Source organism: Fulmarus glacialis, unplaced genomic scaffold, assembly GCF_000690835.1.
Source record: "Fulmarus glacialis isolate BGI_N327 unplaced genomic scaffold, ASM69083v1 scaffold1470, whole genome shotgun sequence".
Lineage (NCBI taxonomy): Eukaryota > Metazoa > Chordata > Aves > Procellariiformes > Procellariidae > Fulmarus > Fulmarus glacialis.
Genome location: NW_009186762.1, coordinates 30,308 through 49,294, shown reverse-complemented (window position 1 = coordinate 49,294; position 18,987 = coordinate 30,308). Strand labels below are relative to the sequence as shown.

The window sequence follows — 18,987 nt, the reverse complement described above, 5'->3', positions numbered from 1 at the left end:
CTGCTACAGCTCTTAAGAAGCTTCATCTTTCAAGGAATTGCCTTCCCAGACTGTAGGTCCTGATCCAGCATGCCACATACATGTGTGTGGAAATAAAAGTCTGCAAGCTTAACATCTGATGTTCATGGTCACACATGCGCTGGAAAAAGGCTTTAATGTTTTTACAATACTACCTTTTTTTTTTTCTTATGAACAAATGGAGTTAAATAGCCAATAAGAATCCACTTAACTACAGATACTAATACTTGAAGATGTTGAGTGAAAATTCTTTCGTAAAAGATTCATAAGAAATTGTTAATCGTGGCTTTTGTACAGATTTACAGTGATTTTCTTATTTAATGAAGTTTTCTTTGTGAATATCTGCTCAGTTGGGGCATAGATCATATATCTTGTTACGGTGATGTGTGGTTTGGTTTTGTGTTTAGGGCTCACAGTGAAATCCCATTAGTCTGGAGTGCTCAAACCAAGCCGTTCCCTATCATGATCAGGTTTAGAGTTTTGGCTGTAGATGTTTGCGGTGAGTTCACAGGATGTTTTCCAGTACTCAGAGCTGTATCACAGTCTGTAACATTAATGTCACCTATTAAAGCATGACTTTAATGCATACCAGTTTCCACTTACGGTTTTTTCGTCTTTGAGGGCAGGATATGACCATATATCTGCCCTGCCACCACCATGCCCTGTAGCCATCTGCTGTTGCTTGGGCACCTCTGACGAGTGGGTGCATGGGGTTGTCCAGCGTTCCCAAGCAAAAGTCTGGTGGGCTCACCATGAGAGAAACCTGCTGCTTCTTCCATGTGGAGATGATGCTCAGTCTTCCTCCACTGCTGTAAAGTGTGGCCAGTGAATGTTTGTGGGGAGAAGACACCCCCCACATGCTTCTTGTTTAATGATGTGCTTTGACATGTTTCAGTATGCCCTGTCTTGGCTTTCTGCGGCCATCCTCCCAGGTGTGTGTTGTGATGCTCTGTAGAGCAAACAGGGACTTTGCTTTTGAGCAGCTCTTGGGGCTAGCAGGCAGGAGGGCAGCTGCCCAGCCTGCATAGGGGGGCTTTACTCTAGTGGGCCTTTTCCTTCAGGACACAAGCGCAGGGGTGTCTCTGTGGTAATGATTTCTGTAAGTTGCTGTGTCCCTTCAGCTGTGCTCCCTCTGCCTGGGGACATGGAAGGAGAGGAGGACCAGTCCTCTCTTGTTCTGTGGCATGGGCTTGAAGGTGAATACTCCCAGGGCTCTTTCCTTGCTGGTCATAAGCAGGCTTCGCTTGCAGCAGCCTCCAGTCCCTGGCTTGCTGTGAGCAAGGTGCAGCCAAGGAGTTTGGGATCTGCTTTGCCTTCTCTCTTGGCGTCAGTTGGCCTCGGTGCAAAGGAGGAGGTACAAGCTCTGTGCGAAGCAGTTCGTGCGACTGCACTGCTCTCCCTCTGCGGGGATTGTGCTGTCTAATAAAGCATTCAATTTACTTTGAAGCCATTCGAAGACATACAGACACACACTCCCTTTCTGGCCCCAGCTGCCTGTTCCACAAAATCTTGTAGGAACTTAGTAAATCTTTGAGCCCTTTGTCCCTCTGTCAAGGTTGGTGGAATATTGGCTGCTGGGGAGCTGGGTAGGCACACACTATGTGCTCATACAAATCTCCTGGCGTAAGGATGCCAAACTGAAACCTGGTATTTCATTTTTTAAGCTTTGCTTTTCCACTTCTGCTCTCCTCTTGCTAACCAAATGAGCCGTGTCATTTCAGCGCTGATGAATCTTGCCGCTGTTCCTCTCCTCTTCCAAGCCTTGCTTTGGATGAAACTGTCTTTAATCGATAAAGGGAAGCATGAAGCTATTTGCAGGAGATGTGTCTTTGTGAATGTATTGCCATTTGGGATCACCTAGCTGGGAACTGTCAATCCTGTTCCTTCCTTGCAAATATTTCAAAGGCAATTCTTCCTTTTTTTTTTGTGGCTCTGAGAATGTTTCTCCTTTTTTCTTCCTCCTCGTATCTGTCTGTGATCATCTGTTCTCTGGTCAGGACTCGCCACTTTCTCAAGAAATCAGCTGGCATTCTTTAGACCTCCCTGAGAAGAGAAAAAAAAAAAAAAACAGATGTGAATACACCTCCAGAGCTAATAAACCATCTCACAAAGCAGTAAGTGCATTTCTATGTAGTGCATCTTGCACTCGTTACAGGTATATTAATTTCTCTAGTGAGGTTAGGTAGCCTCAGGCACTGAATAACTCGCTCTGTATTGCTTTTTATCTGTCCAGCAGTGAGATGGTGATGGGCTTTGAGAAACGGCCCGGGTGAGACCTAAGGAACATCTTTGTATCTCCAGCTGGAGCAGCCGAATTTTGCTCCTGCGGTGTGTCTGCAAGTCCGGCCCTTCCTTAGGCTCCCTCCCTGTTTGCTCAAGGCTGGGGCTGCCCAGCGGGGCATGAATGAGAGCTTCTCTTCCTGGCTGCCTGCTGCTCCCCCTCCTTATCCCACCTCCTTCCGAAACCTCTCTCCTCCCAGCTCAGCCCCTCTTGCCTCTGCTCCTGAGCTCTGCCCCTCCAGCTGGAGCCGCAGGTTTATCTGGAGGCCAGGAGTCTCTCCTTTGTAAGCTGAGACCCAGGAGGAGGAGGAGGGATCTGCTCGACCCTGGAGAAGTAAACGGCTTAGCTGCCCAGGAGGAACGGAGAGAGGCAGCGCCTGGGCACCATGGCTGGATTCTCCGCTCTTGGGCTTCTCTTCCTATGTCAGCTATTAGCCACAACATCAGCTCAGGTAAGAAGCCTCATTTATGTCTTATGCTTAAGAAAAAAGTCCGTAAGGGAAAAAGATAGTGATCTGTGTATGTTATACCTGCAGGATGAAATGGGGCAATAGGCAGGTTATTAGAGTCTAAAGTTTATTGAAAACGCGTGCGTTGCTTGTGCTGCTGTACAGAGAGGGCCTTGCAAACACATCTGGTTCTGTACCTGCATAGGTAGGCATTTAGATCGTATCATCATGTGTAGAAACTGCTGCTTTACACTTTCCGTGAAAGTATTGTCTTCCCGTTCAGGACTGCAGTTACGAGAGAGGAAACCTTGGGAAAGGGGAGACGTGTTGATGTAAGAGAAACAGTTTGTTTTCACAGTGAAGTAATAGGTTGCCAATGAGACTGATCTCCTGATCTGCGTCTTCATCTGAATCAGAATTTCTTATTCCTTCCCTCAACCAATTTTCAAATTTTACACTTATAAAATAGCATATTTAACCCTTGTTCACTTCAGATATGAAGCTATATTAAACTTCCTTGTATGTTGTTAATCTTATTGCCTGGGGAAGTAACTCCTCAGTGAGGTTTTTCATTGTGTTAATGAGGAATTTTTGTAGTCTGGCTTGGGAATTCAGAGCTGCCCTCATCTGCTGCGAGCAGAGCTGCTTCTACAATGAAACCTTTGTTTGCTGAAGCTACAGCAAGTTGCTCTCTGGAGCCCTCTCCATACAGAAGTCATTTATTGGACCTTTCTTTCCTTCCCCCCACCTCAGACCTCCTCCAAAATCCCAGATTTTCAAATGGCATCCTGCTCAGAGAGGAGACTTTCCCTTTCTCCTTCTGTCTTCAACGGTGTCTGCCTGATTCTTCCATCACCCCATCAGACTGGGACCATAAATTAATTTTTAATGCCAAGTACTTGGTGCCTATTTTCCGTGGGCTTTGCATTTCCTCCTCTGCCAAAAATGAAACGTGCCTGTAGGGAGCGAGAACCATTTCCTACACAACCAAATCCATTTACTGCCCAGCAACCAGCTCTTGATTCCCAGCATAAGCCACCGGTTAAACAACCTGGGAGCCCTGAGGATGTGCTCAGTCAAAAGGGTTTTCCGAAGAGCTTTGCACCAGTCCTGAGCTCCTCTGAGTCCACCCAGGATGGCGGGGGGCCCTGAGGGATGGGGGGTTAGTGCAGATGGAGGGTTAAGCTGTAGGACTTGGCCGTTGCTTTTTGATTCAACCCATAGGTTTCTTCTGATGCAAAAATAAACTCTTCTCTCTCTCTTTCCCCCGATCCTTTCAGAGAGTAGGACCACAAGGCCCTCCTGGACCACAAGGACCCCCGGGACCATCTGGCAAGGACGGCATAGATGTGAGTGGCGTACGGCAGAGGGCAGGCTCGGCAGGGCGAGGGGGGGAGCAGAGGCAGAGCCAACGGAGCAGAGAAGCTGCTCTTGTTCTCCAGAGCCCCAGCCTTTGGGCCATCCTTCAGAGGTGGATGGACCTGGAGAACCAGCCTACTCGCAAAAGACCTCGTTCTGCAAGAGTCAGAACGGCGAGCGGAGGTGCTGAGTGGACTCAGGTTCTTGGCAGGATCAATCCCCCGACTCAGGAGAGAGTTCCGGACAGAGCTAGTATATGCAGAGGGGTTCATCACCTGCTTGAAAAGCTGCATATTTCTCTTTTGGTGCCTAGGGAGGAGGGGGAACGTGATACAGTTGAGTGCATGGGTGCGATGTGTGCTGGAGTCACTGCACGTTCTGTAGTTCAGAGAAGGGTTTATGTGACAACTTAGAAAATCCATGTTTTTAGAGAGGCCCCAAGAAACTCAAATATGCAGCGCTGGACACTGCTCTTACTTATATTGGTTTTATTTCAGCATTGTCAGTATGGCTCTCCCTAACTGAGATTGGTGTGTGAGAGGACAGAATCTGGCTCGTGTGTTGCCAGACATGAGTTGCCTTTAGTGGCACAAAAGGCAAATGAAACGGGCAACCTTTATTTCAGCAGGCAGTTCCTTACACATACACCTCCTGCAGAGGTAGGAAACTACGTACTGCAGGACTTACTGGAGGAGAAAAACTTGTCCTATTACTTTTAATTGAAGTTCCATAGAAATGAAAAATTTTGCATCTGTTGGATAAGGATTGAATTGTGTCCTGTAGTTGGCAGTGGATAAAAAGAGCATCAGATGAACCTTCAACAAGACCACATCAAATGCAAAAGGCCGGATCCGGATTCCTGCTTTGATATTCAGTTTGAGTAGTGCTTGTCTCTACGCTGCTTATGGAATAGGACAGGGTTTTTTAAAGCTTGTCTGAAGTAAGTTTATTGGAATTGGGCCTTTAAGCAACCTTGAAAAAATCTATTCATTCCATGCAGGTCACTTTCTTTTGGATAAGGAGGTTAAAAAAGATATATGAGTTCCCTGGTATATGGTGAACAAGGAGCTTTTTTGTGTGCAGTGGTGAGCTTTCATAGTGGCTCTGTGAGCAAGGCTGGTCTGAAGAGAAACCTCATTGATTTGCAGCTAGTCCCTCTGAAGTGTCCCTTCGACTAGTGGAGAGTGGTTCACTGAAAATCTCATTCTGGTTTTGTAGCGTGGAAAGTTCAGAGCTGGTACCTTGACAGTTTCTCTCCGCTGTTTTTCGTGATGTGATAAAAGGCTTAAGAGGACACCCTGGAAGAGGGCAAAGGACACGCATTCACCTTAGCAGCCGGGAGCCCCTGGAGTCACTGCAGCAGGACGTCCGTGTGGCCAGCGGGCCTCCGGGAAGGCTGGCTGTCTTTCTGTACAGAGCGAAAAAGAAGAATTTGGGGAGGGATGAAGCCCTTCAGACTTCAAGTTGTAACCAATTTCTGCCTATAGGCAATCGGGAAGAAACAAATCCCTGTAATTCTGTCGTTCAGTTCCTGCTTTCTACAGGGTATCTTACACCTTAATTTTGGAACAGCACCTGCATCACTTCGTATTGCTCTTGGAAACAGGAGAGATGCTGGTCACATGAACCTGCGCCCTTTTATCCCCTGCTAAAAGCTTCAGAAGGCTCCCTGTGGGACAGGACTAAATAACAACATCTGATTAATATGAAGAACTTAGTTCTAATCAATCAAACAGCTGAGTCAAGTATTTAAGGTGCTAAGTCTTGCAGTCCCAGCTTGAGTCTAGAGTTTTGGCTGCGCAGGAATAGTCTTTCATTTGAACAGCCTTGATTTACATCCCTCCTATGGATATAGGTTGTCAGGTGCCCTGTTCATGTGAGATGGTCCAGCTGTTCAGGGACAGGCTCTGGGATGGTTTCCGCTATTCAACAGGACATTTAGTCCTTTAAGGAATTGCATAGGAGAAGAGACGCAGAGCTGTGGCTAGTGTTGAGTACAGTCATGAAGCCTCCCAGTTTAAAGGCTACAGTTTTTCTGGCAGTACCCTCCAAAAAATTATGGCATATAAAATCCAGTACTGCTCTGCATTTTCATAGTGCTGCATGGAGAGGATCGTGTGGAGCCCGAGTGGTAGTGTCAGTTCTACCACTGCAAAGAATGAAACCATTGTTTTATTTCTTTTCTTTAGTGATGAGACTCTTTTAAAGCACAACAGAACTTTTCTGGACCGTATCTGTGCAAGTTTCCTGAACTCTGTAAGCTATTCCAACTGGGTCGTCTTCACAGATGGCTTTGGATCAATGCTGTGTGGGAAGAGTCACTGAACGGTCTTTGAGCTGGATGAGTGCTGCCAAGGTGTTCCGCAGTCCCTTACCATCGGCCGTGAGCAGTGAGCAATGCCTAAGATACAGCTGAATTATTCAGGATATCTCCAAACAAACCTTGGATGAACCCCATAAGCACAATTTCTAGAAGCTCCTGCTTTCGTTCCTGCCTTTCAGTGGGAGCTGCAACATTAAGTCCCTCTGAAATATTTTATAATTATAGCCTTTAACATGCTTCACGTTTCATACTCAGTAACAAGCAAAATCTCTCCCTCCCAAGAATAGAAACCGCATGTTATGATCGAAAGAATTAGCGACAAGTTCCTGTGAATTATTTCTGGGGATGTAATTCCCCAAATAGCTAATAAGCAATTGTCACTTTTCAAAAATCAAGTGCTTTTTTTTTTTCCCCCACTTTTTGTCTCCTGGCTTGACTTGATAAGAAAGAGTAAACTTCCTTCCCTCTCCTGTAGCACCAGGAGAGCATTTCCTTTTGCTGACAGCCTTTGCCTCTAATTCCCAGTGATCTGGCATTAGGGGTATAAACACTGATTAGGCTTTTGATTCAGCTGCCTGAAGTTCTGGTGCTCCTGCAGAGTCCCGCAGGGGTCCACGATGGCAGGATCAAGGTTTAAGATGGTCCCAAACAGCCTTTGCTGATGTTGTGACCTTGCTGTATGGATTGCCATCACACAGGCAAGAAAAAATGCAAGGGGCTGGCAATCTCAAGTGATGGAGGAGGGAATAAACCACCTCTACTGCCATTTCTAGCTGCCTTTTCAAACCATTCATTGCAAAAGAACTGCTCCTTTCATTTCCTTGGCAGGGGACCTTCCCTGCCTATGATAATGATAACTATTTATGGAAAATCTGTGGGCAAAGGACAGCAAAGGAGTTGCTTCAGCAAGACAGAGCATAAAGATCCCTCTGTTCAATGATCCTCTGGTCTGTGCGTTGATCGGTCACCAATGCAGTACATAAATCCTCACCTGAGCGAATCAAGGCAGCCAGTCTTGAGAGATTTGCCCACAGACTTCACAGTTGCCGACACAGTAAATATAGAAACATGCTATAAATTCCACAACTTTGCTTACTGCCTTCTAACTCCTAATTATCAGGCCCACGGTGGGGATGGTGTTATTTCTAGCCTTGCTGTGTTAATAAGCAGCCTTTTTCCATACAGATTTTCTTCTTCCAGGGTATCAACACACCCCTTCCCCTCTGCTCGCCCACAGTACCTGAGCCTTTCACAGTATTTAGTGCACTTACCCTAAAGCCGGGAGGGGAGGGTACCCTCCAGACGTCTGGAACTGGGACACAACGTGATTCTCTGCAGGATGAGATGGGAAACCCAGCTCCAGTCAAGCTCCTGCTATTCACAGATGATTGCCTCTTTGGGGGGCCAACAATAAAACACAAATATCTTGTTGTCTGGGATCCATGCAAGCTCCTGAATGACTGGCTGCGCTAGAAGGATTGATTCAAAGACTTTTTAAATATTGTCTCCCAAACACCTTTAATGCTGTTCTTAAAAGTTGCTTTCCATTAGGATAGGAAAAAATGAGTGCTTTTGAAATATTTTATAAAAATTGGGTTTAATCCAGATTGTGCAATTGGATTAGGTGGAAATCAGTTGGGGGCTTTGTTCACTTGCTTTTCCTGTCAAAGTTTAGTCGTATGAAGAAAATCATTGTAGACAGTTTGTTTATTCTTCACTTTCTGATAGTCCCCAACTCCTGGTACTACCACAGTTTCATACTGTGTCCTGGATACCTGGAGTTTATTATTGTATCCCTCTGTTTCATCAGGAAGATGTTTGAAAGCCTTGATAGCCATCCAGCTCCCTCTCTGCCCCACTTGCAGACAAGACCAAGTGCAAATAATTTCTAAGTATATTGGGAAATAGTTGGAGGTGCTAGGCACCATTCAGAAGCACTGGTTCTCTCTGGGAGGCTGAGGGTGTGAGTGTTTGCCCCACTTGCAGACAAGACCAAGTGCAAATAATTTCTAAGTATATTGGGAAATAGTTGGAGGTGCTGGGCACTGGTCCTCTCTGGGAGGCTGAGGGGGTGAGTGTTACCAAATCTGCTATTGTAGATGTGGAAAAGGCTGTCCAAGTTCATCCTGCTTTAGAAGGTAGCAGAATTTAGAGCATCAGCTTCATAAGACTTGAGCGTGGTAAATCTTGGAGTGGGCATGGAGGGAGACCTGAGCGCTATGACAGTTGGGAACACCATTGTTGCAAGGAGTCAACAGAGGTTCAGCACTAACACTGATGTCTTTTTCATTTAGGGAGAGCCAGGCCCTCCTGGATTGCCAGGCCCACCAGTAAGTATTTTCTGGTTGACACTGACTTGCTCATCCTTTTGAGAGGGACACAATGCAAGAGCTAAGACTTACTGACTCACTTTCCTCTTGATATGCAGCAGAATTTCCATAAGGGAGACACAGGAGTGGAGATGCTCAGCACTGTCCTGGGGACAAACATATTCTCCTGCTTCATTGCTAGTGGAGGATATGCATGAAATAAAGCTCGCCCATCACCAATATAACAAAACTGGTACCAAGCCACATATGCGTGGTTATTTTTGGCATTGGTTTGAGTCTGCTTCAGCTCCTCAGTCTGCCAAGGGGTGCTCAGAATGTACCAGGTGGCACAGCTCTTTGTTTTGGGCCACTTACCCCATCCCTTTCTACCCCTCTACTAGGAACAGCTTATGACTAACTGCGTGTGGAACTGAGCCAAAGCACTGAAATGAATTTAGGATTTGGATATGTATTCATGGCGAGTTTCATCTCTCTGCAGGAATTCTTCCGTGTTGCATGGTGTAAGATTAACACATCAACAAATAAACTTCCATCTTATAGCCCGTATCAACACACACCACGTTTCTCTTGTTACTATGTTAAAAATAATTGCCTGTTTATCTGATTTAGGGGCCAAAGGGTGCACCAGGGAAGCCTGGAGCAGCTGGTGAAGCCGGATTGCCTGGCCTTCCTGGAGTGGATGTGAGTATTTTGTCATCTTCTCTTAGGTCTTTTAAACATTTCACATAGACGTGGGTGTTTTCCCAGAGTGTCTCATCAACTTTCTCTGTGTCTGCTGGAAAAGCAAAGTGGGTCTTGGATCTATGTATATGTCTTGCACATCAGGAGAAATTTTAAGAGTTGAAAGCATCTCTTGATTGAATTAAGGAGTACGAGAACAATTTTGAGATGCATAACTGATAGGACAGCACTCTTACAATGAAACACTGCAGTTCTTCAGAGGTGCACTAGGTAAGTCTGCAGAAATACAGGCATCAGTTGACATTTCTGGAGCAAACGCATTGAGCCTCAATTCAGAAATCCAGTCGCACTTACTAGCTGAGGCTTGCGGGTCGCTGGCCTGGGATTTGCCTTGCAGGGCTGGACAAGTGACTGCACAGACTCAAGTTTTCCCAGCTTACCAACTTACTGCCGTGGTAGCTGACTGTGGGTAAGGCTTTAGCCAGCATATTTTCTTCTGCATCAGGTGAGAGGAAGCATTCAGTCAGCCTGCACAGCTAAGCTGCAACTCAATAAACACCAGTAACAAGACTACTTGCTGGTGTTCCTCCACACTTACAACACACAGGGAACAGTCCCGATAATTTGCTTCTGGTCCTTTCCTTTGTGATTAATTACAGAGAGAAATTAAAATGGTTAGGCTTTCCTGAGAATTTTGCATCCAGACGGTTTGTGTTGGTGACAGTGACAGGGACTTCCTATAGGTATTTGTATTTCTCTGTTTTCATGCTTATCGGTGTTTTTGTTTTTTTTTTTTTTTAACAGGGTTTAACAGGAACCGATGGCCCACCTGGCCCCAGTGGGCCTCCAGGAGACCGTGTGAGTACCACATCAGATCCTAAGTCCCTTTAAATGAACATTGTCACTGATTGTATTGATGATTTCTCATTCCTTTGTAAATTGGTGACATTTGAGCGTTGATTACGATGGCTTATTTATCCGTAAACCCTTGCAGAATACTTGGACCCTTGAATTGAAGCCCCAGATGGCTTTTAATTAGGCAGGGCATGAGATCCATCTTTCCTTCACATGGCTTTGAATGGGCTTGGATAGCCTTAGTGGTGGCAGTACCAGTGCAGAACGGCTCTGGTGATATTTTGAGTATCTAAAAAGTTCCTGTAGCAGTTGATAGACTTAATTATGAAGTTTATCAAAGTGAAGTTATTTTGGCCTTTATTTGCAGTCTGAGTACGTAGCTCTGTTATGTTTATAATTACTGCTACTGTGTATTAACTGTTTAAACTTTAGCCTTTTGTTAATTCTGGGGCTGTCCGTATGGTTGACATTATTAGTTGCTTTGGCATAGACTCCCCCAGCCAGCGTAGCAAGAAATGAGAGTTTTTTCTTGCTTCCTGCATGTTACAGCTCTGCTAAGGGGCACCACAGGGATGGAGAAATGACTGCCTGAGATGTTACAGATGTCCTTCAGATCATCTACAGTGGGGCTGGAAAGGCACTTAGGCCTCTTTATGACATTAAGAATTAAACATGAATGAGCCATACAGCACAGATTTTTATCCAGCATGGCTGTTCTCCTGTCTCCCAATGTGGGAAGATAATTGGTATCTATAATTGGTTCACTGGTCTCCTGAACTCAGGGCTACAGTGACGGGCTGAACACACATCAAGCATGTAGAGGTTAAAAAAGGTTCAATATATTTCAGTAATCCATTTGTTGCCCCAAGGAGTTACCCAAAGCTCAAAACTCTGTGAGTTGTCTCATTTAGTTAAAGGGATGAGTGATAGAGCCATATATCTTTGATACGCCCTTCTTCCTTTCCCATGTGCAAGGCGAAGTTTGCTTGGCCACTGGGAAAGTTGAGTGGCAGGACCCAAGCATCTTGGTCACAGCTCCAAGCCTCCGTCCATTGGCACTGCACTGAAAACCATCTCCTTTGCTTTTCCTCGTGCCCATCTTTCTCCCCAGAGATCCAGGGCTGCAAAATCCTGACCACTCTCAGACAGTCTGTGGCAAGAGTCCAGCACCTTCTGGGAACTGATCCCTGATTTTTAAAATAGAAAAGTTCAGGACCACACACAGAAGACTGTGAGCAGTTTTGTGCCCCTGTTTCACATTCGGTGGTAGTATTTGCCCATGCCCACTTTAGCACACAAGCTCCTAGTTTGCAGGGCAATGGAGCAGATAATTTCTGGGCACAAGATCTTCCTCTTCAGTTGTTTAGTAGAAGCACACAAACGCTGTTTTAGCACAGTTACCGTAACTACATGCTCTGATTTGATGTGCTTTCCCATGTCTCGTAACTCAAGCTGTCAGCATGGGGCAAACTTGGGACCTGTTGTCATTTGTGGAAGCTTTTCAAGGTCAGTGGTCCATCTGGAAAATTGTTTTAATTGGTCTAATAAAAGCCTGAAAAAAGAAAAAAAACTGTAAAACTCTAGCACTCTAAAAGGACAGCATTGTTATCCCGACTTTCTTTCTTTTGCCCAACTTTAAGAACACATTTCGGTCTCCCAGGAATCACTGAAATAAGCAGGTGCCTACTTACTCTTGTGGGATTGAAGTCATGCTTAACGCTATGAATTCTCCTGAACAAGCATGTTTTTCTGAACTGGAGTGTCTGAGAGCAAAGGTGTTTAGCATATGGAAGTGGGCTCACGGATGACAGTTTTTAGTAATACATTATTGCTAAACATTTCTTTTCCTCTATATGCCACGCTTCATCAGTCCAACAGTGATTCATGTCTGACCAGGGACAGAGTATTGTGAAGGCAGCATACCAAAATGGTTTTTATCTTAAATACTGCCATCGTTATCAGCATCCATTAGCTTTTCTCATGGTTCTGCTTACAGACTGATTAGATCAAGCCTACTTGTTTTTTCAATTAAAAGAATCCTTCATTTTTAGCCAGGAACAAGCTGGGTTCTGACCTCAGTGCTAGATACTGGCGTCCTTCATTGGAAAGTTTTCAAAGGCCATTTTGAAGTTTGGTGCTTTACACTATAAGCAACGAGGAAAACATAATTATTCATATTTATTTATGAATGTCATATTAATCAAGTATTTCCTATGCTCCGTAGTTGTATAATTATGAAGTATATTACTTCAAAGTGAAAAATTATGGTGAGATTGTTTTCTAATCAAAAGAGAAAGAACATTGTTACCAGGAGAATGAGTTGAGTCAGACAAAGTTATTAAAATCGAGGTGTAAATTAGAATCTCTCCTTTGAACTTAATGGAGTCACATCAGCTTGCTCAGGGACTCGATGATCTTTTATCGTACCAGGAACGTTCGCTGCTGCATGCTGCACCTTACACCCTCAAAGATATCAAAATTAAGGAGAGTAAAGTGCCAACACTTGGCACTTTGGGTACTCTGCCAACCTTTCGGCATGTCGGCCCAAGCAGACAGGGGCTGTGCAGCTGGTTTCAGCGGGGGCAGGATTAGGGTGCAAGTCAGTAGGTGCCAGGAATTCCATGTTTTCTTTACAGGAGGAGATCCTAACCATCAGTGGTTGTAAGGAGTTCAGCCTAAAGATAAAAGTGGCTGGAAGAAAAGCAGAATAACCTGCAGTAAGAGAAGTGAATGAGCTGACATTTGCAGCAGAGTTGATTTTTATTGGATTACAGTCCTTTTCTCACAAGACTTCTCTTAATGAGGCCTTGGGTCCTCTGTATCTTTCTCCTTAAGCTTAACAAGGGAAAATATTTCTAATCTCATTTGGTATGCAGAACATTAGGAAAGGGCTGGAGTCGTCCCTGGGATCACGATAAGCAGCAGTGTGTTGGGGTATTTTCCAGGTCTGCCCATCTGCCTTGTTCTCCTGCTCCTAGGGTAGACACCATTTAATTCCAGCTCAGGACATCGTTCTCGAGATGTTTCTGTGCAGCATTTTGAGAATTTTTGGAAAACAGGTTTGGGCAAATTGGGCTGGCAAGAGGCTGAGGAAGCCTCGTGCTGTAATTGCTCTTTGTCCCCTGCGCAAGGAGATGAGGGTTTTGCTGGCACTAGTTTAACACAGTCCATAAATAACAACAGGGTTTGTTGTGTATTTAAGTCTGTCACCTTCTTACTGTTTTAAGTTCTGCCTTTATCAGAGAGCAACGTCAGCCGACAACAATACAAATGCAAGCAAAAAGCTGTCTGCAGCAGGGCCTTGAGAACAACGCGGCTCTTCTGTAGCTCCCGAGTGTCAGCACAGCTTAGAGAACTCGCTGCGAGGGCTGCGTCAGGGCTGTTGAGCAAACTATTATTTTATTTATCATTCACCCCAAATTACACTGGCATTTCTGCACCTCCACCACTTCTTTTTTTTTTTTCCTTTTCTTTTTTTTTGCTTTTTAAAAGGAGTGACAAAATTGCTCTGCCCTCACCAGCTGCCTGCCTCTGCTTTTCCTTTCTCCGTCACAGCAATAGCTGTTTTCAGAGGAGGCTCTCGGACCCGAGAGCATCAGTCAGCAATGCACACCCAGTACCTTTTGGAGATATCTTAACAGCTGCTGGCCAAGGTCAACCCACCGCACTGGTTTTTTTGTTCATTTTTTATATTTCCATTTACTTTCTGTTTCAGAATTACTACCTATAATTAATTTTACATTCTACCAGCCAATGCTGGCATCTTTGCAATGCAACAAAGGGATTAAGAAGTTCAGTCTGTCTGTCTTACTATCTTTAGTTAAGTAGGAATGTAACAACTTCAAGAATTACTTAATTCTTGTCTAAGACATAAGATCACCAAACTCTAGTTAAGCTTAAGAGTAAGAATGCAAACTGGGCAAAGGAGATTGGGGGTTTGCCAAGGAAAGCTAGTGAAGAGGGAGAAGCTGCCAAATCTTTGTCTTTGCTAGAAGGGAAAATGTATGAATTAATAAAATTCACTTGAACGAATCCAAATCTTGTAAATAGTTTCGGATAATTTAGTCACTGGATCTACAATATGAATGTATCATGAATAAGAATATTTCAAATGGATGAAGTTCAATTTATGAACATTTAGATATTCATGGAGATTAATCTAAGGCCAGCTGTGACTTGCAGAAGTGTCTGTTTAGTCTTTTAGGAGCAGCTCATGTTTTAGTCTCTACTCTTTCTTGAGCAGCAAATGGTGAAGAAAGTTGCTGGGCCCAGTTCTGAACATCCATCCCTACTATCTTAAAACGTTCTTCAATCAAGTAACTAATCATTATCAATAAGTTTCTATCCTTATATTTGTGAATTCAGCTGAGCATCTCCAGCCGCGTGTTGTTAACTATAAGACACTGCTGGAGTTTCCAAGCAAAGATTGATATCAAGGAGAGCAGGCATTGGTGTCTATCCATATGGAGGTTTCTGTTTTATCCCTGCTAATCTGCACTCTGGTTTATTCCTGTAGGGTGCATTAGGACCTGCCGGGCCACCTGGACCAGCTGTAAGTACCTCCTAGACCTGCATATGTAAAGGTGGTGTGTAATATTATGGCAAAACCATCACCAAGACAAGACAGCAAGCCTTGTACCCCAAACAAAGGGATCAAAACCTGACTGAGTGAGAAAATATTGTTTGAAGTGTTTAAATATAGATGTATGACCTGTTCTGGTAACACAGGGCCTGTTCTCAGTCTCTGAGATGTTAAAAGCAAGCCAGCTTGGGATAAAGACTAGCGTATCAAATGCTATCAAAATTATCAGACATTAGATAATGTCTAACAGAAATGAAAAGGCAAAAAAAGGAAAAGTAGATAAACTAGAATGTTGTCTTCATAAATGTCTGTGTCCCACTATCACGTCACTGTATGTGGCTTTACTTAGAGATGTCTCGTAGGTAACAGCAATGTAAAGGGAATACAAATTATTAGAGGCAACAAAAGGATTGAGTAAGACTTCAGCTCTGCTCTGATTGCAAATTACAATAATTGGGAACAGGGGACTGCTAAGGAAACTTAAAAGTAAAAAAAGTTAAGCAGCATTTTCTAAGGTTTGCTTTTTTTCCTGTTCAGTTCTGTTTCTAAGTGATCTTTTACTGTTTTAAATGTTTCCAGGGCAAAGGACTACCAGGACCTCCAGTAAGTAATGAGGCTCTTTTTCAAAAAAGGGGTTTAAATTATTATAGTAGTTTTATTGGGTACCTTGAGCATTACAAACCCACCCCAGACCTTGGGTCCCTCTCCCTCCGGACAGAGGGATGTGGAGTCCTGCAGGTCGGCAGCCTTGTGGGTTTTTTTACACTTACCTTGCCCCCAGGGAAGCTGACAATGGTGTAAATTCAAGGCACAGCAGCCTTCTAATTGCTGGAAGTGACCAATTCTGGGACAGCTTTTATTCGGTGGTTTCATGGAGCATCTCGGAGCTGCTCTGTGTCAGAGGGGATGCAGATGTTGGCAACATGCGATGATAAGAGCATGCTCCGTGGGAAGGTGGAGCAAAAAGAAAGATGTGCATTGGTAAACTGACTGTCTGGGTGCAGGATTGGGCTCCTCGGAGGGGTTAGACAAATGAGTACAGCCAGACTGTTTGTGTTCCCCGGGCTTTCACAGCTATGTGAGGTTGCCATGGGTGTTAAGGATCTTTCCTCTGTTCAACAGGGGCCTCCAGGACCCAGCGGGCTCCCAGGTGGAAACGGATTTCGGGGTCCTCCTGTGAGTTGCTCCTACCATTTGATTCTCATTTACTGAACATGCCACAACCACAGAAGAATGAGGTTCATTCTGGTCTCTTACCCCATTCTGAAGCGTGATGCACAGGACACTACAAGCTCTACCAATGCCCACGGGCAATGCTATTCCTCCTATCAGCTTATGCAGGGTCACCCCAGTCAACCAGTGCAATGCCAAAGATGTGCAACTGCTTGCAGCCATTATCTTCCTTTACCAGCTATGAGTAAGGACAAAAGGGCAGCCAATGTCACAAGAACAGAGATCAGTTACTAGCTGGTGTGTTCTTTCACCATCCTCAAAAGAAGCTACTGCACAGAATGGGTCTGATCTGAGGGAGCCCATTCTGCAGAAGCATACCGTCATTTCTGGGTGCCCACAGCTCCGCTGCAGAGAGGTACAGAGCCAGTGGAAGCAGGGATGTAGGTGCAGGGATATGTTCTTCTGTCCTAATCCCTATACTTCCGTATGCATCGGCTGTTCTCTTTGCAGTCGTAGAAGCCTCTGCGGAAAGAAAGGTACGGTTTAGTCCCATTAGAGATATCTTGCCCCACATTCACAAACATGCAATGGTATTTGGTAGCCTCCCTTCCTCTCGCTTTTCATTTAAATGATTAAGAGGGGGAATTCTTACTATTTCTCACTCTTTTTAGGGACCTTTTGGTCTGCCAGGATTCCCAGGGCCTCCTGGACCACCCGGACCTCCCGTAAGTTGAGATTTGCAAATAAATGTGAGAAAATTCCTATGGGGAGTCCAGAATTTTCTTCTTGCTGTCAGAATGTGCACTTTTTATTTGCTGCGATTGCCATGAGCACTCCCTTTCCAGGCTAAGTTTCAGCAGGCCGAAAACACTGCGCCCCAAGGAGAGCAGTCACTTTTCGCTGGCTACACTTCGGTGTGTTGCTTATCTCCTGTTTATTATTTGTGCTCTGTGGGTGGAGGAACCCAGTGATGTCCAGGCTTTACGGCATAGACAGATCACAGGGTGGGCTTTCTGTTCTCTCAAGGAAGGTTTATATGGTTGCTTGGATCATGATGAGTTCTTGTAGGGTCAGCAAGGGGGGCTTGAAACCAGCAAGTCTCTGTTTTGGGTTTGCTCTGGTCTCTCTGGAGGGTTGAGTAGTGGGATCAGGAGGTCTTTCCCAAGGAGCTTTCCCTGGGCCAGGAGGAGGCCAGGCATAGCTGCTCTTCTCAAATTGCTGCCTTCATCACCTAAGGCTCAAGGCTCTTCCCCAAGCTCAGCTGTGCCTCTCCGGAGCATGACTGCAACCCTGACATGTCTGTTTTGAGGACTGGTGCAGCTCATAACGCTCTGGGTTCAGGGGCTGCATTTTGCACTGTGGGGCTGGGTATCTGCCTCGTGCTGATCCAACGGAGCTGGGTCTGTTTTTCTAGAAATCGTATTTCCTCCTGGTTTTTGTCTTGATGTATTTAAAAGACCATGTTTCATGAATTGCAGGGTCTTCCAGGCGCCCTTCCTGATGGCGGTGGGGACCTTCAGGTAGGTTTTTCTTTATGTAGCATGAAAATATTTTTTGATTTAATGCCTGATATGGCTTTTCATTGGCATACTTGGGTGACTGTCAGACCATTTCACATGCACCATTCCGACCTGCAGGCATAGGTCTAAACTGCCGTATCACAGAATGCGTAAGTGTTGCATGCGTATTTACAAGACCGAAATGTCCTTTCAAGGAGGTAGATATGCTAGTGCTGATTTTTTCCTTGATCTTTGCTTTCCAGTTTGCTTTCCAAAAAACAGGTTTTGCATACATTCTTCATTTACAAAACAACTTTAGCATTTGGTAAATGACAACAGCTTTTCATGCATCTGTTTCCAATCCTGTTTTGCAAGAGAAAAGGTCGTGCATGTTGCACTGTTTATTTCCATGGACGGTGGGACGAGGTTCCTATGGGCATATGCTTTGTTTAGATTTCCTTCCTTATGAGAAAGTCTTGATTCCTTTCTTTCAAGGGAATGAAAGGAGTGTTAAGTCCATGAACGATGGAAGTGACATTTCCAGATTTCGCAGCTGTTGTTGTGACAGCATCTTCGGTTTTCTAATTGGCGTGCCCCAAAAAAGCTCGGAGTGAGTTTAGACTGCCTTATGGCAAGTCATGTGGAAGTTAATAGAAAATGATGCTATTTCTGCAATTTTAATTTAAGTCATCCTGTGGAATATACTAGAAAATTAAATTCCTGCTACAGAGGTGTAGCCTGAGCTTTTATTAAAAGAAAAAAAAAACCGAACAAATGAAAGAAAAGCTGTAGAAGAAAATCTCATTCCCTATTTATAGTTTTTAGAGTATGGCCTTTTAAGCCCCATTAAATTTCCATACATGTTCTGATTTGTTCCCAGTCAAACTAGAGTTCCCACTAGGGGATCACCCACCCCTAGACATCTGCAGATACCAGCTTATTGGTATTTGGGTTCATTTTTCACAGGTCCCCTTCTGATAAACTCTAGTGCTTGCCCTTGTTTCAGATAGATGTGTTGTCTAATGGAAATCAATAGGGGCCAGTGAATGTATGGAATTAAATATGTTCCTAATGATTTACAAGATACCCATCCAGCTTCAGTGGGGAACTGTGGTTCTCCACTACTTTGGACTATGGACCACTGTCAGCCTTCAGAATTTTTCACAGTTCCTGCAGGCATGCTCAAAGTGAAGGAGACCATTCATAAATCATTATTTTGTGTGTTACTGGGGGCCTGAGGACCTGTTTAGGACCTCCTGCCGTAGGGAAATGCCAGTGAATACATTATGTTATGAATGAATTAGATTTAGTGGGTTTAGAGCCAAAACTCACATGACCTTTTCTCCTCTCCTTAGTAATGAAACCAGCTTCCCTGGATGCGCTGTGTGTACTTGATAAACCAGAGAGTGTTTCTGTTTCTTGCAGTGCCCGGCTCTGT

General features: G+C 44.6%; 1 protein-coding gene across 1 annotated transcript in view; it reads left to right on the top strand.

Moving 5' to 3' along the window:
• The first annotated feature begins 2,684 nt into the window (after positions 1-2,684).
• Positions 2,685-18,987, top strand: part of COL9A3 (collagen, type IX, alpha 3) — a 40,575-nt gene continuing 24,272 nt past the window's right edge. The window contains exons 1-9 of the mRNA XM_009572555.1: positions 2,685-2,750; positions 4,028-4,096; positions 9,369-9,440; positions 10,245-10,298; positions 14,812-14,847; positions 15,457-15,480; positions 16,000-16,053; positions 16,722-16,775; positions 17,529-17,570. Coding sequence (XP_009570850.1) covers positions 2,685-2,750; positions 4,028-4,096; positions 9,369-9,440; positions 10,245-10,298; positions 14,812-14,847; positions 15,457-15,480; positions 16,000-16,053; positions 16,722-16,775; positions 17,529-17,570 — 471 coding nt within the window. The remainder of the gene's footprint in view (positions 2,751-4,027; positions 4,097-9,368; positions 9,441-10,244; positions 10,299-14,811; positions 14,848-15,456; positions 15,481-15,999; positions 16,054-16,721; positions 16,776-17,528; positions 17,571-18,987) is intronic.